Source organism: Amphiura filiformis, chromosome 2 (assembly GCF_039555335.1).
Source record: "Amphiura filiformis chromosome 2, Afil_fr2py, whole genome shotgun sequence".
Taxonomy (NCBI): Eukaryota; Metazoa; Echinodermata; class Ophiuroidea; order Amphilepidida; family Amphiuridae; genus Amphiura; species Amphiura filiformis.
The window spans coordinates 4,698,580-4,723,413 of record NC_092629.1 but is presented as its reverse complement, the minus strand read 5'-3'; the positions used below and the strand labels follow the sequence as shown (position 1 = coordinate 4,723,413).

The window sequence follows — 24,834 nt, the reverse complement described above, 5'->3', positions numbered from 1 at the left end:
TTCCAGCGTATGTCAACACATTTTGTAGAAATATTATTTCGACATAACGAGAACAGGGAAAATCCCAAGTTCGCAATCATTGGTTTATCCGGGGGGCACTGGTCAATAACAAGGGGGTATTATGCGTGGCCACAAAGTCTCAAAGTTGTAAAAAGAGCCACGAAATATGAGACTCAATCCAAGCACAGTATACACTACAAGTACAAACTAATGTTTTTGAAAACATTTTTCATGATTTTTGTCTGATAAGCTTTTCTCTGGTGCAGAAATCCCCCCGCCCTTTTTTTGTCTTTTTTCTCTCCGTCTCTTTCTGTTTTTACCAGCCCCCCCCCCCCCTCGGCTCCCCATAAATTTTTTCTGAACACTCCCTAAGAACGGGAAATACCCATTATTCGCAATCTCTGATATATATATCGCACCCTGGTTCAAGATAAAATCATATCAGTCAGTGGAACTCGACTCTATGAGTCTTCTAGATGCTTTATATGGTTATATTATTTTGTGTGTCTATTGCAGTGTGGGGTGAGTACATGCTTTCTAATTTTAATCTAATTTAAAGGCCATCTTAATTTAATAGTTCGTCAAAGCCCTTCCCAAGTTAAAAACCTAATGCTTTGGTTTTTTAAATATAATTTTAACACGGGAAAAAACCCTGAAATTTACTCAATCCAGTGGGAATAATGCCAGTGGCGTAACTAGACATTTTATTTTTTTGGGGGGGGTGGGGGGAAGCAGGGGAAAACATAATAAATGAGGGGCAGGCATCGTTCATGCTGTTTGGGTTTGGTTCATGCTGTTTGAGGCAGAACATTTTGAATGACCCTCGTAATTTGGGATTTTCCAGCGTATGTCAACACATTTTGTAGAAATATTATTTCGACATAACGAGAACAGGGAAAATCCCAAGTTCGCAATCATTGGTTTATCCGGGGGGCACTGGTCAATAACAAGGGGGTATCATGCGTGGCCACAAAGTCTCAAATAGCACCCTTAACAAGTATTTACGAGGTCGGAAAATGCACCCCTAAACAAGTATGACAAGTGCAATTTTATATTTTGACTCTAAAACCCTTCAAAACAACTGGGAAGACACAAATTAAAAAGTTCATAACTTTTAACCTTTATTCCTTGCTACATTTGTCTACAAATTATCTACTCTATGCTCTATGCTTCGTCTACTTTGTAGCCTTAAAGATGTAGTGTAAGGCCTTAAAAAGAAAATTGTTTGATTGGCGTAGCATAAAAAAAAAAATAGGGTAGGCCTATGTAGGTCGGGATTGCATTGGGTGTTTTTTTGTTGTTTTTTTTGTTTGTTTTTTCATTTAAAGCTGTAAATTACGTTTGATAAAAGCCTTGGAACTCTTTAGTTTATTCATTTTGTATTTCTTTATTATTATTATTATATTTATTTATTTTTTTTTTTGCAAAAGGTAAAAAAGGTAAAAAAAAACCCTCTAAGGTTATCCGTTGAACCTAATTTAGGGTAGGTCAGGTTACGCCAATCAAACAATTTTTTGAGGCCTAAGTTGTTTACAGGGTCTCCAAGAATTGAATTAATTAATTAATTAATTAATAATTTAATAATTTAATGAATTAATGAATTGATTAATTAATTGATTGATTGATTGATTGATTGATTGATTGATTGATTGATTGATTGATTGATTGATTGATTGATTAATGATTGATTGATTGATAAGATTTGCGCTATATAGGGCCTAAATTTCTTTTATCATAGTGGGGAGAGAGTGGGGTAACTGGCTGGACGGAATAAAGCCTGGAAGGTTTTGTTTGCTTTACTATTACTGTTGATGGTAAAGAACATTTTCACCCATGGCTAATTACTAATTAGAAATTAATCAATTAAAAATTGAATTTCAAATAGACCAATATACCCCATGCTCGTGGTAAGTGGTCCGCGCATATAGGAATCCAGTGTTAATTTGTCATTTGGGTTGATGTTTTGTTTTCTTCATAACACCAGCACATCAAATATTACCTTTTCATAAAGTTATTGATGGAGATAAATAACTTCATTTGATATAACGCTACTTTTGCAGTGCAGAAATTTAAAAAGCTCAATAAGGCGACGAAAAAAACTACCATATTCTACCGTTCCAGAATTTGAGTTTTGGAGATTTTTTTAAATTTTACCAAAATCATGTAAAATCAGCTATTTTATTAATTTTGGCTGAACATTTTTAGAAAATTTGCAAAAAATCTGATTTTTGTGAAATATTAGCCTCTCAGGAAAACATCTTATTTGGGCACGTTCTGTAACTTTAGATCCAGGTTGCTACAAGAAATTACAGGCAAGCCTTGTATGTTGCAAGGTGTGCAACATTATTTAGCAAGGGCAGCCATAATGTGCAGCTGCCATCACGTTATACTTAATTCAGGCAATAATATAAATAAAAATCCCTTTAAAAGGGATGCGTCTGGTCCAGAGAAAAGATTGGATGCGTTGTGGTCATGGAAACAGACTTGACGAATCAGGATCCAAGTACTAGTATATTCTCATGACTTTTTATATATTTATGTCGATTAATAAAAAGTCATCTCGTGACTTTTTATTAATCGACATAAATATAAAAATGAATATAGTTGGTGGTATTTAAATAATTTTTTGAGAATTATTACTTTTTATTGTTGATGGTATTGGACATATGTACTCAAGTAGCAGCACGATGATAGCGACACTGTTTCATCTCGTTGACCCCATATAACCTGACCCCGAATGACCTCTGTTGATGACATTGATTAATTAATTATTTATTTAACTGACTACTCTTTCTTCTTTAAAAGGTTAATATTATAATGCAACCCTGGCACAAAATGGTATAATCCCAGTTGCGGCATGATAGTGGTACTGTTTCACCCCGTTGACCTCCATATGACCTTTGACCCCGGATGACTTCTGATTGATAACCTTTCACCTCGGATGGAATTAATTAATTAATTATTAATTAATTAATTAATTAATTAAATCTATTTATTTATTTATTTATTTATAAAACTCTTTCTGTCTCCATTTATTAAGGGTTAATATATTTAACCAATCCCTGTCACAAAATTAATTAATTAATTAATTAATTAATTAATTATATTATTAGTGAAATTACCACATCGTAATACAAATTTGTTTCGTATGGATGGTTTCACCCATCCACACTCGTCAGTTGCAATGTGTAAAATGACAAAGAATATATCTTGAGTTTTGATGCGCGCGCAAGAGGAATTAACGCAACCGCGTATCTTAAAGTTGCGCAACACAATACGCGTCTTAAGTGCGTATCCATGTCTGGGCCTACTTATTGCTAAACATGCTAAGAGTGACTTATTTATAGTTACACAGTAAATGTTTTTTTCTATGCCTGCAGCCACTTGCTAGTTCGTTTCTGTGGTTCAAGGTTGACATTTGTGGTTTAGTTATAATAAAGTATTTCTCAGTAATGCATAGATTGCATTTTTGCTGCTGGTAGAGTACGATTTACTTCGAGCAATAATTCTCCATTTGATGGAATATGATACTTTCTTATCATTAAGGTTCCAGATGTAGTTGCTCAGAGCGGTGGCGTATCTTTGATTTACATTTTTGAAGGTACTGTTATGGACATTGAATCTTGTTTTAAATGGGCCTTCTGTAAGTCCAACATATGTCTCTTCCTTGCGGTTGTCTGCCCTTGTAACCGTCGCTTGATATATTACTCCCGATATCAGGCAATTTCCATCAAGAGGGCACAATTTGTTTTTGCAGTTGCAATTAGTGGTGTTTTGTGTCGAAGCCAAAGATGTTTTCGCAGATTGCATCACATATTTGTTGTGTCCTGATATAAGTTGCTGCATGTTGGGCATGCAACTATAACTTATCTTTACGGTGTTTCTATTTAGAATCTTGTTGAGCTGGTGATCTGGAGGGAACATTTATCTAGTAGGCTGAGAAACTTCTTTCCAACATTGGTAGAAACGGTATCGCTGTACGGCGGATTGAACCATGTAATGTTCCGTTTACGTCTGCGTTTATTTGTTTGCTGATTGCTATTTTGGCCAGCAGGGTTGTATTTCAGTTCGTAATTGTATCCACTCTTCTTTAAGGCTTCCTGGTATGGTGGAGTTGCGGCGTTAAAGATATCTTCGGTGGACGATATATTTGACAATCTTTTGCTGATGCTTTCGGGGATATTCCTTATTACAGAAGGTGGATGATTACTTTCTTTGTGGACGTATAAGATGGTGTTGTTAGGTTTCATATAAGGTTTGTAGGTACTTGTTCTTAGGTCCATTGTGATATCTAAAAGTCAACGGATTTCTTGTTGGCTTCGATGGTGATTTTAAGGCCATTGTTTGCAAAGATTTTGCATATCTTTTTCTTGATAAGTTCAACCTGTCGGGATGTTTTTGAGCAGGTTGCTAGGCCATCGTCTCTATATAGTCCGACTTCGATATCTAGATGTTGAAGTTTGGATAAAATGTATAATCCTACTAGCTCACATGTTTCTGCCCCATCGAAGCTACCCATTGTAACATCGAATTTAGTGTTACTTCGTTTGCACCAAGGGATTTTGTCGTCATACAGTAGTGATTCTTTAGCATGAAGGATGATATTCTTATCCTGTTGTGTAATGCTAACGTAGGTAGAGGCAAATTCGATGGCTTTCAATAATAAGTCTTTGGTGATGGAAGGGTAGAATTCGCAAATGTCAAAGCATATAAATGATTTGTTGTCCTTATCATCTATGTTATTGAACCATTCAGTCACCTCGTTGGTATTCTTCCATTGGTTTAGTGGGCACTTACTTAGAACTTTCTGGTTGATTCCTTCCAGGATTTGTTTACTTATCTTTCCAAGTTCCGATTTAGTGGGATTGATAAGTCTGCATGTTGGTTTATTAGAGAAGTTTGGCTTATGGTCTTTTAAAGATATAAAAGCTTGGTTTTGTGCCGTAACATCGATGCGGTTGTCAAGGTCTAATTCAGTAGCGATCTTTTTGTCCTTCATGATGATGTTATGTTTGGTAACTGCATTTGATTTCTTATATGACTTTGTAATATTTTCTTCCAAAAGCTTGTTATATTGTTCAGGTTTTAGCTTGTAGAAGTTAGTTGTCTTATCGGCAGCAATGAACAGTTTCTCGTCTTCTTTAATCTTTCTTGAGTCACTCTGTAGATTACTTTGGAACTGTTTATCATGTTTATGCGGTTGTTTAAATTTGATATTCTGCACTATATCCAACATACCGTCTTCGAAGTTTTTCAGTTCTGGTATCGGTGGAGGAGACTTCGTTGATCTGAATCCGTATGTTTCCTTCTGGTTCGGTCTTGTCACAGGGTGGAGAAAGAAGAAGGTTTTCCATCGTACTGCTCTTATAAATTTTTCTGTCTTTGCAATAAGGCACTTTAAGTAATTCCTTTGCGTTGGCGCTGGAATATTCTTGGTCGAGTATCCAAAGTTCACTTGTTCCATGGTGGTTCCGAAAGTGCTCAACATAAGAGGAGCAATATTATAGTAAGAAATTATAGTGAAACCATCACTAGATAAAGTGCTCAACTATAAAATATAGGAGCGAAATATATTATTAGTGAAATTACCACATCGTAATACAAATTTGTTTCGTATGGATGGTTTCACCCATCCACACTCGTCAGTTGCAATGTGTAAAATGACAAAGAATATATCTTGAGTTTTGATGCGCGCGCAAGAGGAATTAACGCAACCGCGTATCTTAAAGTTGCGCAACACAATACGCGTCTTAAGTGCGTATCCATGTCTGGGCCTACTTATTGCTAAACATGCCGATAAGACAACTAACTTCTACAAGCTAAAACCTGAACAATATAACAAGCTTTTGGAAGAAAATATTACAAAGTCATATAAGAAATCAAATGCAGTTACCAAACATAACATCATCATGAAGGACAAAAAGATCGCTACTGAATTAGACCTTGACAACCGCATCGATGTTACGGCACAAAACCAAGCTTTTATATCTTTAAAAGACCATAAGCCAAACTTCTCTAATAAACCAACATGCAGACTTATCAATCCCACTAAATCGGAACTTGGAAAGATAAGTAAACAAATCCTGGAAGGAATCAACCAGAAAGTTCTAAGTAAGTGCCCACTAAACCAATGGAAGAATACCAACGAGGTGACTGAATGGTTCAATAACATAGATGATAAGAACAACAAATCATTTATATGCTTTGACATTTGCGAATTCTACCCTTCCATCACCAAAGACTTATTATTGAAAGCCATCGAATTTGCCTCTACCTACGTTAGCATTACACAACAGGATAAGAATATCATCCTTCATGCTAAAGAATCACTACTGTATGACGACAAAATCCCTTGGTGCAAACGAAGTAACACTAAATTCGATGTTACAATGGGTAGCTTCGATGGGGCAGAAACATGTGAGCTAGTAGGATTATACATTTTATCCAAACTTCAACATCTAGATATCGAAGTCGGACTATATAGAGACGATGGCCTAGCAACCTGCTCAAAAACATCCCGACAGGTTGAACTTATCAAGAAAAAGATATGCAAAATCTTTGCAAACAATGGCCTTAAAATCACCATCGAAGCCAACAAGAAATCCGTTGACTTTTTAGATATCACAATGGACCTAAGAACAAGTACCTACAAACCTTATATGAAACCTAACAACACCATCTTATACGTCCACAAAGAAAGTAATCATCCACCTTCTGTAATAAGGAATATCCCCGAAAGCATCAGCAAAAGATTGTCAAATATATCGTCCACCGAAGATATCTTTAACGCCGCAACTCCACCATACCAGGAAGCCTTAAAGAAGAGTGGATACAATTACGAACTGAAATACAACCCTGCTGGCCAAAATAGCAATCAGCAAACAAATAAACGCAGACGTAAACGGAACATTACATGGTTCAATCCGCCGTACAGCGATACCGTTTCTACCAATGTTGGAAAGAAGTTTCTCAGCCTACTAGATAAATGTTTCCTCCAGATCACCAGCTCAACAAGATTCTAAATAGAAACACCGTAAAGATAAGTTATAGTTGCATGCCCAACATGCAGCAACTTATATCAGGACACAACAAATATGTGATGCAATCTGCGAAAACATCTTTGGCTTCGACACAAAACACCACTAATTGCAACTGCAAAAACAAATTGTGCCCTCTTGATGGAAATTGCCTGATATCGGGAGTAATATATCAAGCGACGGTTACAAGGGCAGACAACCGCAAGGAAGAGACATATGTTGGACTTACAGAAGGCCCATTTAAAACAAGATTCAATGTCCATAACAGTACCTTCAAAAATGTAAATCAAAGATACGCCACCGCTCTGAGCAACTACATCTGGAACCTTAATGATAAGAAAGTATCATATTCCATCAAATGGAGAATTATTGCTCGAAGTAAATCGTACTCTACCAGCAGCAAAAATGCAATCTATGCATTACTGAGAAATACTTTATTATAACTAAACCACAAATGTCAACCTTGAACCACAGAAACGAACTAGCAAGTGGCTGCAGGCATAGAAAAAACATTTACTGTGTAACTATAAATAAGTCACTCTTAGCATGTTTAGCAATAAGTAGGCCCAGACATGGATACGCACTTAAGACGCGTATTGTGTTGCGCAACTTTAAGATACGCGGTTGCGTTAATTCCTCTTGCGCGCGCATCAAAACTCAAGATATATTCTTTGTCATTTTACACATTGCAACTGACGAGTGTGGATGGGTGAAACCATCCATTCGAAACAAATTTGTATTACGATGTGGTAATTTCACTAATAATATATTTCGCTCCTATATTTTATAGTTGAGCACTTTATCTAGTGATGGTTTCACTATAATTTCTTACTATAATTAATTAATTATTAATTTATTTATTAATTAATTAAATCTAGGCTGGTCAAAACCCATCTCTGCTTTCTCTGTCTCAGTATGTCAACTTCACTTTGTGAAATGAAGTGCATTACTTTACCAGCGTGCTTCACAATTTGTGTAATATAATTAGCGTTGGATTTTAGAGAACAAAAAATAGTTTCAAATTATACTATTTCATATCATTCCCGGGATATCATTCAGTTTAGAGGAACATTATTACAAAAATTACAGCAATATAATGTAATACCTTAATATTATGGCAACACACGACTATGTTCATGTAATTTTGAAGCTGTATGTATATCTTCTGATTTATTATATTGTACTTTCTAGCGTTGACCTATGAACCTATTATGGCCACAATTCTTCCTACTAAATTTATGACACCATAAGCCGCCTTACCCTAAAGAGTCATAAAAGGCTGGTTGGTCAAATCCCATCTCTGATGCCGTCTCTGTCTCAGTATCAATGATCACATCTTCAGCTGAGTTATAACAGATAACTTCTAGAATGTGTCACTGGAACTCCCTGGGGATTTAATCCCGACACTAATGCATCTGGCCCCTTGGGGCCAGACGCGAAAAGCGGACCACTTACGCAACGGACTTTTGTTCGGGACAAAAGGGTTCCGTCATTAAATCGGTAACTAACATGAAAGCGTATTAAAGCTTTACCAGGCAGGCTCCTGTCAAAAAGTGATCAAAAGAATGCCATGTGAAAGCGCCCACTTGAGTGAGAGGTACCTTTTGTTCTCATTCAACCAAGGGCGGATCCAGGGCTGCTTCCCCCCGGGGTGCTTAAAAAAATCGTAAACGCGTAAAATGGGAGCGAAGCGGGCATCGCGTCGGGCTTCCGTAGAAATGCATTTCCTAAGGTGTAAGGGGTACGTGGCTCAAACTTGGTGACAATAAATTTAATGATAAGGGGAACATTTTGGAAAACTTTGCAGGGGTAGGTCAAATCTGGGGTCAAATCTTATAATTTTTTGGATATCTGTAAGGTATATGGAGCTCAAACGTCGGGCATCGCGTCGGGCTTCCGCGACGCAAGGGGGTGCCTGACGGGGATGTGCCGCCCACCTCAGAAGAACCTCAGTAGAAATGCATTTCCTAAGGTGTAAGGGGTACGTGGCTCAAACTTGGTGACAATAAATTTAATGATAAGGGGAACATTTTGGAAAACTTTGCAGGGGTCAGGTCAAATCTGGGGTCAAATCTTATAATTTTTTGGATATCTGTAAGGTATATGGAGCTCAAACGTCGGGCATCGTCGGGCATCGCGTCGGGCTTCCGCGACGCAAGGGGGTGTCTGAGGGGGGATGTGCCCACCTCAGAAGAACCTCAGTAGAAATGCATTTCCTAAGGTGTAAGGGGTACGTGGCTCAAACTTGGTGACAATAAATTTAATGATAAGGGGAACATTTTGGAAAACTTTGCAGGGGTCAGGTCAAATCTGGGGTCAAATCTTATAATTTTTTGGATATCTGTAAGGTATATGGAGCTCAAACGTCGGGCATCGTCGGGCATCGCGTCGGGCTTCCGCGACGCAAGGGGGTGTCTGAGGGGATGTGCCCCGGGATGTGCCCACCTCAGAAGAACCTCAGTAGAAATGCATTTCCTAAGGTGTAAGGGGTACGTGGCTCAAACATGGTGACAATAAATTTAATGATAAGGGGAACATTTTGGAAAACTTTGCAGGGGTCAGGTCAAATCTGGGGTCAAATCTTATAATTTTTTGGATATCTGTAAGGTATATGGAGCTCAAACTCAGTGACAACAAATTTCATGACCAGGGGAACATTTTGCAGGGGTCAAATTTTGGAAATGCATTTTCTGGATATCTGTACGGGGCACGGGGCTCAAACTCCGTGACAACAAACTTAATGAGCAAGGGGACATTTTGGAACACTGTGCAGGGGGCAGGTCAAAGGTTATCTGGGGTCAAATCTTAGAATTTCATTTTCTGGACATTTGTAAGAAGTACAGGCCTCAAATTTGGTGACAACAAACCTCAAGACCAGAAGAACATTAAGGAACATCATGCATGGGTCAGGTCAAAGGTCATCTGGGGTCAAATCTTAGAATTGTATTATCTGGCCATCTGTAAGTGGCTCAAACTCGGTGACAACAATACTCATGACCAGGGGAACATTTTTGGAACATTTTGCATGGTCATATACCTCTAAAACACCAACATGCCCCAGCTAGGTTTGTGGTCTATGACCACCATTTGCCACTAGTTTGCATCGTTAGTCTAGCCGAGCGGCGGCTAGACTCCTGTTTCTGGGCGATTTCTTTCTTCTTCTTCTTCTTCTTCTTCTTCTTCTTACCTAGCTGGGGGGTTTACACCCCCAGCTAGGTACTGTAATGCTATCCGATCTTTCTTCTTTCTTCTTTCTGGCAATAAGTTTCAAAATGCTTCTCCTCCTACATGTTACACCCTACAGTTACGTAACTTGCACATATGTATCGGCTATATCCAGTGCCCATAGGGTCTAAACAGAATTGGGGTAAATAGTCATTAAGGGGCATTTCCTGTATTTAACCAAATACCTTCAAAATGCTTCTCCTGCCACATATTATATAGTACAATGATGTCATTTGCATATATGCATCGGCTATACCCCACGCCTAGAACTTGCTTACAGAATTGGGGTCAAAGGTCATTAAAGGGGCAAAATCTTACAATTGCATTATCCGGACATCTGTAAGGGGTATGGGGCTCAAACTCAGTGACAACAAATCTCATGACCAGGGAACAATTTGCACGGGTCAGGTCAAAGGTCATGCAGAGGTCAAATTTTAGAAATGAATTTCCTGGACATCTGTAAGGGGTACGGGGCTCAGCCTTGGTGACAACAAACTTAATGATCAGGGGGACATTTTGGAACACTTTGCAGGGGTCAGGTCAAAGGTTATCTGGGGTCAAATCTTATAATTTCATTTTCTGGATATCTGTAGGGGGTATGTGGCCCAAACTCTGTGACAACAAATCTCATGATCAGGGGAACATTTTGCAGGGTCAGGTCAAAGGTCACGCAGAGGTCAAATCTTATAAATGTATTTTTTGGATATCTGTAAGGAATACGGGACTCAAACTCGGTGACAACAAACCTCATGACCAGGGGAATATTTTTGGAACATTTTGCAGGGGTCAAATACCTCCACAACACCAACACGCCCCAGCTAGGTTTGTGGTCTATGACCACCATTTGCCACTAGTTCTTCTTCTTCTTCTGTCAACATTTAACATAATTTGCTCTAGCTCCTTTATTATTTGACCGATTATGACCAAACTTGGGCACAAGCTCCACTACCCCGGCCTTTACATTTGACATGACCCATTTGGGGTCAAACGTCATGCATGAGTAATTTTGGGTAAAAATGTGATTTTTACCAAAAATGCTTCTTCTCCTACAGATTACATGGTAGAGTATCGAGATTTGGACATTTACCTTGGCTATAGCCGGGGCCTATGGGGTCCTCACAGATTTGGGGTCAAAAGGTCATTAAGGGGTATTTCCGGCACATAACCAAATACCTTCAAAATGCTTCTTTTCCTACAGATTCTATGGTACAGAGATGCGACTGACACATATGCATTGAAATTAGTTGGTGTCTATGGGGTCCTCACAGATTTTGAGTTCAAGGTCAAACAGGGGACAAAAATGGTTGATTACTGAAAATCACTTTAAAATTCAATATTTTCTGCATATTACGTGCTGTGATCATCAGAATAATGCCAAAAGGGCTCTAGCATTATGTTCATATACGATTGTAATCAGATTTGGCTTAAACATGGAGGAGGGGTCTGTTTTGGGGTCACCCGGGGTAATCTTCTAAAGGTTGTCCGATTTAAATGAAAATTAGTATATGTGATCTTGACCCAGATAACACACGGACGTCGGTCCGACGTCGGATATAAGGAGCTAGCAAAGTCGACCGGACGTCGGGATTCGTGTCGGGTGCTCATCGGGGGTGCATCCTGCCGTCGACACGTAAAAGACGTTGTTCCAACGCTGGGCCGTCGTTTTGCCTACTGTCATGCCGATTTTATTCCGATGTTTAAAAGGGTTGTCCTGACGTGGGACCAACTTTTTGCCGATTTCATGTCGACTTGAAGCTACTTGAAAAGGATGTCGTTCCGACTTAGGGCCAATTTTGCCTTACTTATGCCGACGAGAAAAGTACGTTGGATTGTTTTACGGCCAACTCTTTTCCTACGCTAGTGCCGATGGTATAAAAACATAAAAAGTACGTTGGTTTTACTTACACTTTTTGCCAACGGTCCTGCTGATGGTATACCAAAATGGTCCGACTTCGTAAAGTACGGCAACGGAAGTTGAGAAGGCATCGTAGAGGAGAATCCTAGTTGTAAACACATAAAACCATGACGTAGTCATACACCGACCATGATAAAGTAAACTACATCATGTAGTAAATGTATGACCCCGTGGTTAAACATGTTTATGTTGACCGTTTTCTTTCTCAAACATCAGTAAACATATGTGCCTATACCTGTTTCGAGATTTAAAAAAGATCTAATATAGCAATACATTAGGCCCTAACTGATTAAACATGAGTAAATTTGATGCATTTTAATAGGTTTACACGTTACAAATTCAAATTGGAAGAAAAATATTTAGAAAATACTTACTTGAACCTGCATAGGCCTAAGCTCCTTCTACGCACGTGCTTGTCAAAGCCCGCTCGGCGACTAGACAACACTCATCACTCTTCAATGAATACGAGCAGCTATCATATAAACAGTAAATTATGTGCAGCTCAAAAGATATAATATTATCCATAACTTCCAAAAAATATTAACGATAGGCCTATACAGCGCTTGTCTCTTAGTGCCATTTGAATTTCAACTGCCACGCACTGATGTACAGTGGCGTAGCTAGGGGTGGGCAGGGTGGGCGGCTCGCCCACCCTGGAAAAATCTGGGGGGAAATTTTGGAGCGAGAAGGGAAAAAAAGAGAAAGGAAAGGGGAAAGAAAAAAGGAAAGAAGGGAAAAAGAAGGGGAAAAGAAAGGGAAGAAGAGAAAAAGAAAGGAAAGAAGGAAAAAAGAAAAAGGGAATGGGGAAAGAAAGGGTCAAGAGGGAAGGAAAAGCAACAGAGAGGAAACCTGAATAAATAAAAAAGAGGGAAATTAAAAAAAACAAAAGGGAAGCCTAAGAGGGATGGGGGAAGGAATAGGGAAAGGGGAACGAAAAAAAAAAAAAACAACATGTACTTGCATGTTTATTGTGGGGAAGCAATTCATGCACAGGGGGAAGGAGTGTAAGAAAGGGAAGAAATTGAAAAATATGAAGAAGGACAGGGAATTTAAGGAAGTGATTTGAGGGGAAGGAATTAAAGTGAGTGTAATGTAAGGGGGGAAGGAATTAGACAAAGGAGAAGAAATTGAAGAATATGAAGAAGACGGAAAGAGAAAGAATGGAAACTTAGGAACATAAAGGGGAAGTAATTGGAAAGTAATTTAATGGAAGGGGGAAGGAATGAGAGAAAGGGGAAGAAATTGAAGAATGTAAAGAAGAAGGAAAGAGAACGAAGGGGAGAAGGGGGAAATAATTTAAGGGAATGTAATAGTGAATGTAACAACTTGTTAAAATAACTCAAGAATATCAATAATATTGTTTTATTGTATTGTTCTTACATCGTAAATTCAATTTTGTTTCCTTTCAGATAATTCTAAAAACAAAACTACATTTTTTCCATGGCAAAATTTTCACATAAAAACGTTACAAATGTATGCAAGGAGGCTTCTCCTCATGGTATAAAAATGCCCAAAACCCCTGAACTTCCGGGGGCTTCGCCCCCTGGACCCCCCCCCCACCAAGGGCCCTAAAGCGGCCCCCTGGACCCCACGCCAGTTGTCGCTTCGCTCTATTTATTTATTAAATTGGGGAAACTTTTGGAGCCTTGCCCACCCTGGCAAAGAGGTTTGGCTACGCCCCTGCTGATGTACATAATTCTACGTAGCGTGCTGTACATGTGGACCGCGGCAACGGAGGCCAAAAGTTCACTTCCAACAGGGGTTAAGATCAGTTCATATGTTATAACGGCTTTGTATAGTCTCATCACCCGTGAGCTGCCTACTCATTTCAAAACAAACATCGTCATGATAATAGCTAGCCTATGCCTGGGTCATCATTTCAACTCTAACATCGAGAATATAATATTGCTAGTAGCCATGTGCCTATTTATTTTTGGGTAAATCTTTTAGTTTTGCGTTCATGTTTAGGTCCTATTATTAAGAGTGACGTGAGTTTTAACATTTTTCAACACATTATTAGTATAGCACTTTTGACCAGGTAATATACAGAACAGGTATAGGCCTAAGATGAGCCATTGCCGGGGGAGGGGGGGGGGGCTATGAATTAATTAATAGGCCTACCCCCATTCCAGGTAAAGAAAATTTAAACCGCCAATTTTGCAGCTTAAGTTATGCCTAGGCCTAAAGATCGTCCTATACGTAGGCCCTATATACGGTTCACGGTCGTTTGACCAACGTTTTACCGACTACCCATAAAAGACGTCGTTACTTGGTCGTAGGCCCAACTTTTTTTCGACTATGCATGAAAGACGCCGGCTGACTGTTGTTGGCCCGACGTCCTTCCAACTATCTGAAGAAGACGTCGTTACACTTCCGTAGGCCCGACGCCGTTCCGATGAAGCAAGGGCGACTCCGACGTGTTCCCGCCATGTCCAACCCATTGCCAACGTAGGCCCGACGTATCGGTGTTTACTGGGGATATGATTCAAAATATATTGGAGGTCATTTCAAGGTCACCAGAGGTCAACGAAAGGTCAAAAGGGGTCAAATTCTAATATTTGTCCAATTTAGATGAAAATTAGTATATGTGATCTTGATATGATTCAAAATATATTGGAGGTAATTTCAAGGTCACCAGAGGTCAACTAAAGGTCAAAAGGGGTCAAATTACAAAGTTTATTCAATTTGAATGAAAATTAGTATATGTTATGTGGATATGATGCAAAATGTGGTGAAGGTCATTTCAAGGTCATCAGATGTCATTTCAAGGTCACGGCTAGACTTCGCAGCCTTACTAAGGATGCAATATATCTAGTTTCTAATTTTATTTTTCAGGAATCTGAAGACCTTCGTCTACTCGGTAATCTAGACTGAGCCAGAGGGACGCCATCATTCGTCAACTTTCTGGGTTGAAGCATCACCCGATATACATGCGTAGTTTGTAGACGACGAAGGATTTAGCCTACGCTGCAATCATGTTTCAGTCTGTGATACAGAGGGCTGCGCTAGGCAGAGTGGCCAAGATTGGAGCTCTCTATGATATAAGAACAGAAAGTTTTCTGGTAAGAAAATTAATAAAGTTCTATAATTTTCATCAATTTATTTTTAGAGTTGTAAAATTTTGTCCGTATTTTTAATAATTTTAACGTTTTGTAGCACCTTAATTTCGAGTGCCACAAAAACATCATTATTTTTTTATGTTAAATGAGTTAACGTCAGGGGCGAAGCCAGCTTTCTTGTTCGGGAGGGGGGGGGAGAATAAAAATTTTGTGGGAAAAGACAACCGGTATTATACATATTTAGCGCGCAAAAATTTGGTATTTTACACTCATTAGCCTATGGTTCATGATTGGGTGAACGTGGAATAAATTCGCGCAAAGCGCGCAAAATTGGGTTTTAGGTTAATTTTGTCAGAAACCCATATGGGCGTCAACATTGGGGATTATTATGTTTTGATGGATCCAAGTTGTGATAATATTGGATCCAAAACATAATAATGATAAATTGGATGCTTTACGCGCAATATTTATTGGTCTCGCTATGAGTTGTAAAATATTGGACTCGACTACGTCTCGTCCAATATTTTAAAACTCATAGCTCGACCAATAAATATGGGCTCAACCGATCCAATTTTATATCATAATTGTACGGACCACCCCCTAGCAAATATTGGGGGATTTATTCCCCATCCCCCGGGATCTACGCCTATGCTCTCAATCAGTCATGTGGCCCAGGCATGTGGGACAGATTTCTATTGACATTGGGTTGGAATTTGGTAAAAATCTGTGAAGTAGAGTGAATCAAGTGTTTTCACTCATAGACTCACAGAATAACTATTCACAAACAAATGCGCACAAAATTTGTTTGTTTGTTTGTTTGTTTTATTTCTTCTTTTGCCTGGGTTACTCATTCAGTGGATGTTTTAAGGTATCCTCTGTTCTTCCATGAGGCCCAGGTTCGAAGCTAAAATAAATATTCTTGATGAAAAAATCCCCCCCAAAATGAGCAAATTCGCGCGAATTTTCACCCTTGACATAAAATTTTTTTTTTTTTCTGGTCCGAGGTGGAGCTTTTTTTTTTATGAGGTGGAGCAATTCTTTTTTTTTTTTCTTCAGATGGCGCGACAATTTTGTTTTCAAAAAGTACCAGCCCACTCCCTTGATATCCAATGGTGCGTCCCTTGGCATACAATCGGTAGACATCATCTCCTGGGGCGTAGCTTAAAGGGTTTGATCAGCCTCAGGGAATGGATCAATAGAAAGACAATCATTGTTTTTGCCAAAAAATAATATTGGCCACACATTATAAATTAACTAAAACCTTTCCAGCCCGAAAAAGAGAGTTTTATGAGCTGGAAGTTTATGTTCAACTTACTATTTCTACACCAAGAAATCCCCTAATCCCCCTCCCCCCCCCCCCCAAACAATGCCCGCACAAAATTTACCTTTGGCCAAAAATAGTGTACAATTAAAATTTGGCCTAGTAAACATAAAAATCACCTTAGTTATGGCCTAAAATAAGCTAAAATAATGCACAGTTTTAAAAAAGAATTTAGCGCTTCACCAAAATGATATCCACCGGGAATTGTTTTATCTCTGTCCCCTCAGACAACTGACCCTGATTCGGTTTTGAATGAATACTTGTGCTCACACACCACCAAAATGATTTTACAAAGACCACGCTGTCTAGATCAACCCTTGTGCATCGATGATCGATGTCAGGACTATAGTAATTAGATGTTGGTGTATATCATGAGAATCAAGTATACCAGCAATTATATCATGCATTGATTTGTTTTTCAGGGTGATACTCTGTTTGGCTCAAAGCTGGGAGACGAAGCGATCGACACCATGGATCTTGGGAATACTTCAATAGAACTTGTATTGACAGACAGCGTACAGGAGAAGTTCAACAAACTTGAAGTAGAGGCAGAGCTTCAGGTGAGTTTGTTGGCAGGCCTCGTCAAGTTGAGCGGATCAGGGGCATATCTTGGGGAGGAAAGAAAAAGCGCTAGGGCCCAAAGTATGAGTCTACTTTACAAGTTGAGAACCGTCAATGAGGAGATCATGCTTCGCCAGAATAAGGATAAGATAGACATTGAAATTCTGTCACCTTCGAATGGACAGTCCGTCAATGCAACTCATGTTGTTGTTGCCATTGATTGGGGAGCAGTTTGCTCGGTTACCTGTGAATACGAAAACGAAGAAGATGAAGATATCACCAAAGTCAAAGGAGCTCTGAGTGCTGAGCTTGAAAAGCTGAAAGGGCTAATAGATGTCAAAGGGTCTGCTAAAGCAGCATATGATGATAAAAACAAGGAAACCCACAAAAAGTTCACCTTCAAATGCAAAGCAGATGTTTCAGCTCCTGACAAAGACCTCCCGGTTACATTCGAAGGTGCGGTGGAATTGGCAAGAAATCTCCCAAGTCTCGTTAAGGGCACTAACAACGGGAAGGGGGTTCCGTTGACCTATATGTTGATGCCACTGGATGCCATCGTCAAGATGTGCAGGCTTCAAGTACAGATTCAAACACAATATAGAGCAATCGATGAAGATATAATCAAGAAGTGTGCACAGGTCGTGGAAGGAATCACGAAGAAGAGGCAAACGCTCTATGATATTCATAGAGATCTACATGTCTGTGCAGACTATGTCGCAGAAGGATCTCTCATTAGAATTGATGATATATTGGAGAAGTTTGTTGTGGAAGAATCTGGTTTCAAGGCAAGGCTTCAAAAGTTGGTGAAGAAAATAAGATCGGGGGATGAAGACGTTTCTTCTCTTGAAGCATTCCTCAGTAAAGAGCTGTCTGTCACATCTTTCATCTCAAAGTACAACGATCAAATTCGGGGATTTCAAAAGGATTTCAATAAAGTAAAGTCTATCAAATCATGGAAGAGCAAAGGAATCATCTACGTCGGAAGAAAAGACAGTCCAGTTTTGGATGACAGAAGAAACGTCTATGTGTTCTACAAGACTGCCAACGAAGATGACAAGGATAATCATGATAAGAATCAAGAGTTCTTTTTGCGACTACAAAAGACGTATGCACAGGATGATAGAAACTATAAATTTATAATTGTAGACCAAGAAATAAGAGAGGATCTTTGGCCAGCTAGCACAGAGAAGGCAAGCATTCATATGTTTTTAGACGGCAGGCTTACATCAATGGACCTGTATGCCAAAGAAGGCCAAGACTCAGAAATGTGTCTGATCAAATTTGATAGGCCGGTCTACCGACAAATGCGCCCAAGCAACCGAGCACGTGTCAAGCTAAGATGTCCAAATGCTTTGTCCGGAAATGGTGAATGCACAGGTAACCCAGTCATCTGGATGTGTTCCAAATGCAAACATGTGGTTGAATATGGCATAGAAACCAAATTCTTTTACTGCAAATGCGGAGAATCGGATCCCAAAAAATCACTCTTTCGCTGCAATGAGAAGGATCACGGCATGGACTATGTCAAGTATCCAGATGATATTCTAGCTGATGAGTTGTCTCGGCTTAGGGCAATGCAGGAGAAAACATATTGATCCTCGGCGAGACAGGAGTTGGCAAATCTACATGGATCAATGGTTTTATCAACTACAATTACTTCGCTGATATCCAAGAAGCTATCAATTCTAAGGCGTTCCATGTTCTGATACCATCCAGTTTCACATTCACACAACAAGGAGAGGAAAAGGAGATACTGATAGGAGATACAGACACCAACGAGAACATGGAAGCTGGAAAATCTGCTACCAAAGAGCCTCGTTCCTATGTCTTCCATGTAGGTGATCAGATAATTCGCTTGATTGATACACCAGGAGTAGGGGACAGTGAAGGTATAGAACAAGACAAGAAAAACTTCGACAACATACTGTCATACCTGTCTTACTACCAAGAGATCCATGCTGTGTGCATACTTCTCAAGCCGAATAACTCGCGTCTGACAGCGATGTTCCGCTTTTGTATCCAGGAGCTCTTGGCTCATCTGCATTCATCGGCCAAAGACAACATTGTCTTCTGCTTCACAAACGCTCGAGCAACATTCTACCAACCTGGTGATACTTTGCCTGCCTTAAATAAAGAGCTTGACAAAAGAAAGGTCGGGATTAAAGCTACTCCATACAACTACTTCTGCTTTGACAACGAGCCTTTTCGCTTTTTGGCTTGTTTAAAGAATGGAGTGATATTCAGTCAAGGAGACATAAACACGTATGCTGAAAGTTGGAACAGGGCTGTTGAAGAAACGAAACGCCTCTTCGACCACATCAGCACCTTGAAGCCACACAAAGTAAGGAATACTTTAAATATGAATGAGGCTCGAAGAATCATCGTGGCTATGAGCAAACCCTTAGCAGAAGTTGCCAAGACAATTCAACAGAATGTTCAAAGTGGCATCGAGGCCAAAACCCAAATTGACCTGTACAAGAAAGATATGGATAGCTTAAAAGTCGATCTAAATATTGATGGCTATGACTTGAAGCAAGTACCGTTAGGCTATCCCAGAACGGTCTGTGCAGACGCCGCCTGTACCAGATATGTTCAAGTTGGTAAAACTCGTGTTCAGAACACGATCTACGAGCAAATTTGTCATCACCATTGCAATCTGCGTGGAATTCCAACAGAAACAACAAATGACTCGAGGTTGCAAGGTTGTGCATGCATAGGTAGGAATAATGATTGTTCGCAGTGTGGTCACCATTACACCAAGCACATGCACATCACATATAGCACTGAAGTAATCGCAACACAATTCCTATCTGATGATGTTCAAGCACAAATCGATCAAAAGAAAAGCGCCAAAGAAACAAAGGAGGCTTATAAAGTAGCTATTGATACCAAAAATAGAGAATTGACGGAAGAGCAAGAAATCATCATGAAAACAAGCGCCAAATATGGCTCATTCCTCAAAGCAAATGCTATCATACCCTACAATGACGCAGTTGCAGACTACCTGGACATGTCCATTGAACAGGAGAGAAACAAGGCAAAAGAAATCAGAAACGACCCACTGCTGGACAAAATGCAAACTATGAAGAGCCAGTACGAACATGAAAGGAGGATCTTGGATAGAGCAATTGCCAATAACACTGGCGAATACATACATACACCAGAGGAGGTGATGAAGCTTCAGGAAGAGCTCTTTCGTCTGAAACATATGGGAAAAACCTTAAAGGATCTTTTTTTTTTCATGGAATTTCTATTTCACGGTCGTCCAACAACATTGCATTCAAAGAGAAGACCGCTCCCATTCGACAACATGCTCGACACCGTAACAGGACATCAAACGCGACTTTTCAGAGTGGACAGCATATCAGGAAGGCGAAGAAAACCTTTCTTGGATTCGAAATGCCAAGTTGGTCAATGTAATAAGATCGGGACATCCTCATTTCTAAGAGAATGAAAAGAATTCCTAGTGAAAAATTCGTCTATTAAATATTGAAGAATAAATAAAATGTGTAAATCATGAAAATATACTGAAAGCCTCTAACTTCTCGGATAGGGCGCTCAACTTGAAACAATCATGCGCAAAGAAATACTTCAAGAAGCAGCCAGTTAACATGACCTGTACTGGACAACATGGAATTAAGTCAAAATAATACTGGACTTTAGAAAGCAATGGAAAAGAACAAGAACCAACTTGAATGATATTACCAAAAGCAAAAACAGACATGCCTCCGTAGTTCTGGTGGTACATTACTGACCAACTTAATAATCAATGTTAAATGGCGCAATTACGAATAGAGTAAAAAGACTGTACAACAGTCAACATAATGTTCAGAAGACAAATCTAAAGAAGAATCATTATTTTCAGCTGTGGAATTGATATACACAAGAAAAGACATTCAAATTACTACTATTATATATTCTGGGATATTAAAAACAATTGACAAAATGAACAGAAACACCCGAAGGATGAACAAGTCAATCATTGGTACGATGAACATGAAAGAAGATATACCATTTCTACATCATCACCTGCAGTGGAATTCTCTTCCTCGTTGCAACCTACTCCTACTGTGCGCCTTGGTGACATACTAAAAAGTGGAGGCCCCTGCCCAGCTTGTTGACGCAACACAAAGAATAACGGCTTCATCTTCCATTCCTACAACATCAGCTACAGTAGAAATCCCTTCTTCGCTGGAACCAGCTCCCTCTGTTGTTGTACGAGAACAGTGCTATGTGGTGACCTGCTTTAAAAAACCACTGAACGCAACTTTTAACGTCTTTTAGAGATGTTGAAGTAACATTAGGAGTAACTGCGTTTCTACAACATCAGCTAGAGCAGCCACCCAGATGTTGAATCAATATCTTGAGCAACAATTGTATCCACCATTCCTACAACATCCGAATTATCTCCTCGCTGCAATAGACTCCACCTGGTGTTTTACGCCTTGTTGACTCAACATCAGCATGATCAGGAGAAACTGCTGCATGTACCAGTCTTACGACATGTTATGCATACAGTACATATAGACTTATCTTTGTCACCGCAATCAGTTTCAAAAAGCTCAAAACTGAACTCAGCTTTTTGTGTCTGAACTGACACACTGTGGACACAATAGGAGTAACTATAGCGGCAGCTACCATTTCTACAACATCAGCTAGAGCAGAAGTATCTTCCTCGCTGCAACTAACTCCTTCATTTGTTATACAAGACCAGTGGTTCTCGAAACATTGAACTCAGCTTTTAGCGTCTGAACGGACCCAGATGTTGAATCAACATCATGAGCAACAATGGCATCCACCATTCCTACAACATCAACTGCGGTAGAATTATCTTCCTCGCTGCAACAAACCCCACCTGGTGTTTTACGACTTGTTGACTCAACATCAGCATGATCAGAAGAAACCGCTGCATCTACCAGTCTTACAACATGGAAAAAAATCAAAAACTGAACTCAGGTTTTTGTGTCTGAACGGAGGACCCTGCCCGACTTGTTGACACAACATTAGGAGTACAAGTAATACCATTCATCGGTTGCGGTAGAATTATCTTCGTCACTGCAACCAACTCCCCACCTGCGGTGACAAAAGAACGATGCTCCTTGGCGACTTCTTCAAAACACTAAAATCAGCTATTGCGTCTGGACGGAAGCCCGGCCTGCCCAGCTTGATGACGCAACATTAGCGACGAAAAACTGCTGCCTTTGCCATTCCTACATACATCAGTCGCAGTAGGCATTGTAAAATGTTCTTCCTAATTGCAATCAACTCCACATGTTGCTTTAAAAGGAACAATGCCCATTGATCATCTACAAACATCAGTTGCAGTAGAATGCTTTTTCTCACTGCACCCAACTTCACGTGTTGTTTTACAAGAGGAGCAGGGGCGGACTGGCCACTGTGGCGTTGTGGCGATCGCCACATGGGCCGCTTGGTTCTGGGCCTCTCGGGGCCGGTTGCTCAAAAAGAAGAGAAAAAGAAAGAAAAAGGAAAAGAAAGGAGAAGGGGAGAAAAAGAGAAAGAGAGAAAAGGAAAAAGAGGAGAAAGAAAAGGAAAATAGAAGAAAAGGGGAGAGAATGGGGAAGGAGTATCTTAAGACATAGGCCCTAGGGCCTAAGGCATAGGTCCGAGAGCCAAAGGCGTAAGGCCTAAGACATAGGCCCTAGGGCTTAAGGTATAGGCCCTAACACTATTAAAGCTATTATAGGCCGGCCACTAGTACACCGTCGCGGCATCACCTACAAATGGCCTTTTGAATCTAGATGCGATACAGTAAAAGTTTTAAATTTTAAGCCAACAGCAAAATATTAGGCTGGCTGTCAATGGAATATTGGTATTTCATTGCGGCTGCAGAATGATGCCGGTATAGGCATTTGGTATGAGGCAGACATAGGAGAAAGAAAGGAAATGAGAAGAAAGGAGGGGGATCATTGAGGGGGATGAGTAATATAAGGGCCTACACACTGTGCCCGATGTTTGTCTGCATATAGTGATAGGGCCTAAGGCCTGTAGAAATAGGCCGATAGGCCTACAGGCACTCGACTTTCGAAGTGACGGGGATGTGCGGACATGGGACACCAGTTTGAAACTATACATGCCATAGGGGTCTTTTGGTGAGAGCTTCAACGCCATATAACCAAGGGGGTCATTCAGTAAGGAGGCCTCAAAAGTGGGTTCTTTCAGTGAGACTGGGACAAAACTTGGGTCAAAATATAAAAGTTGACAAATTTTTGATAATTGTTTTTCAAAAGTCATCAAAATGGGATTTTTTTTGAGAAACAACGGTGAAAGACTACCAGAAATTTGTAAAAAATTCTTTACAAGGGGAGGTCTTTTTGTGACAGGAAAAGAAAAAATAGGGGTCATTGAGTGAGGAGTTCAGTAATTCAGTAAAATAAAAAATAAAAAAGTGGTCATTGAGCGAGAGGGGTTGAAAAATGGGGGTTAATGTGGGTTGTGGCCGCACTGCACGCACATGGCTTCACTCATTTTTAGTGAGTGCCCCCTCCCGGCCTTTGGCCCTTTGGACCACCATCAGCTGTCAAAACTAGCACGGCTAGACCATCATTCGAAAACCTCTGGGCTGGGGTGCTCCTTGTAATGCAGGGATTACATTACATAATACTTACAGCCACATTACTCAGTTCAATACTCAAACCAATTTCTTTCCCTTTTGATGTTTCAACTCATAGGCGTAGATCCTGGGGATGGGGGTAAATCCCCCAATATTTTAATAGGGGATGGTCCATACAACCCCCCATGATGACACCTGTAGGCCTATGTGAGTTTCTGACCAAATCAATCTCATATTGGCCATTTTAGCCTAAAAAGTGTCAATTTTTTCGCGCTTTGCGCGAATTTATTCCACTACATCATCACCAGTTTAGCTTCAATATGCCAAAAATGTCTGTGCGCTTCACGCGCATTTGTACAATAAACTTATAATGTCGCCAAAAGGTGCTATTTCAAGAATATTTTTCCAACCCCAATGTCAAAAACTAATCTACGCCACTGTGGAGTTTTATAACGCTCGCTATGAAATGATCGATGCAATTTTTGCCAAAGCTCACTACCATTCGCTAGATGCTGTGAACTACCAAATCGCAATAGTTTAAAAAAGTTGCTATTAACCTTTACCCAGTAGGCCTAAACAATTTTTAGCATTTGTCACGATATGATAACACAGTTCTGCAAAGATGTAATTCTATATGTGTGCAAATGAGTCAAAACATAAAACATGCACACTACTTATAAATTGAATAACTGTTGGTTTGATCTTGATTATTGCAAGTGAGTGACAATGGATAAAGAATATTTCAAGTCTGTACAAATGGAATTTGGCTTCAGAAATCGTTGTCAAATCCGGGCTTCCTGACCCCCTAGAATAGCTAAAACCCTTAGTTGTCCGGGGGCTTCGCCCCCTGGACCCCCACCAGGGGCCCTTACGCGGGCCCCTGGACCCCATGCGCTAGTCGCTACGCTCGCTTCGCTCGCTGCGCTCTATTTGAGCAATAGGGCCGGTCTTAATAAATTTGCCACGGCCGCATAAAACCACCAGTCCGCCCCTGACCAGGGGCGGACTGGCCACTGTGGCGTTGTGGCGATCGCCACATGGGCCGCTTGGTTCTGGGCCGCTCAGGGCCGGTTGCTCAAAAAGGAGAGAAAAAGAAAGAAAAAGGAAAAGAAAGGAGAAGGGGGGAAAAAGAGAAAGAGAGAAAA

The 24,834-nt window shown here is 40.0% G+C and overlaps 2 protein-coding genes across 2 annotated transcripts; both read left to right on the top strand.

Moving 5' to 3' along the window:
• Positions 1–444: 444 nt before the first annotated feature.
• Positions 445–18,713, top strand: LOC140145801 (cytolytic toxin-alpha-like). Its single transcript, XM_072167478.1, has 3 exons — positions 445–522; positions 15,013–15,239; positions 16,980–18,713. The coding sequence occupies exons 2-3, from the start codon at positions 15,153–15,155 to the stop codon at positions 18,711–18,713; spliced, it is 1,821 nt and encodes a 606-aa protein (XP_072023579.1). The 5' UTR covers positions 445–522; positions 15,013–15,152.
• A 188-nt stretch (positions 18,714–18,901) lies between these two features.
• LOC140137812 (uncharacterized) lies at positions 18,902–20,572 on the top strand. The gene has a single exon (XM_072159599.1). It carries the CDS (start codon positions 18,902–18,904, stop codon positions 20,570–20,572), a length of 1,671 nt encoding a protein of 556 aa, XP_072015700.1.
• Positions 20,573–24,834: the final 4,262 nt, after the last annotated feature.

What these genes read in the sequence shown, in the direction of transcription:
- LOC140145801 (XM_072167478.1), top strand. Translation starts at nt 15,153, where the DNA reads ATGTTTCAGTCTGTGATACAGAGGGCTGCGCTAGGCAGAGTGGCCAAG. An exon ending in TAAGAACAGAAAGTTTTCTG is followed by an intron (nt 15,240 to 16,979) that starts GTAAGAAAATTA and finishes TTTGTTTTTCAG; the next exon opens with GGTGATACTCTGTTTGGCTC.
- LOC140137812 (XM_072159599.1), top strand. Translation starts at nt 18,902, where the DNA reads ATGGAAGCTGGAAAATCTGCTACCAAAGAGCCTCGTTCCTATGTCTTC.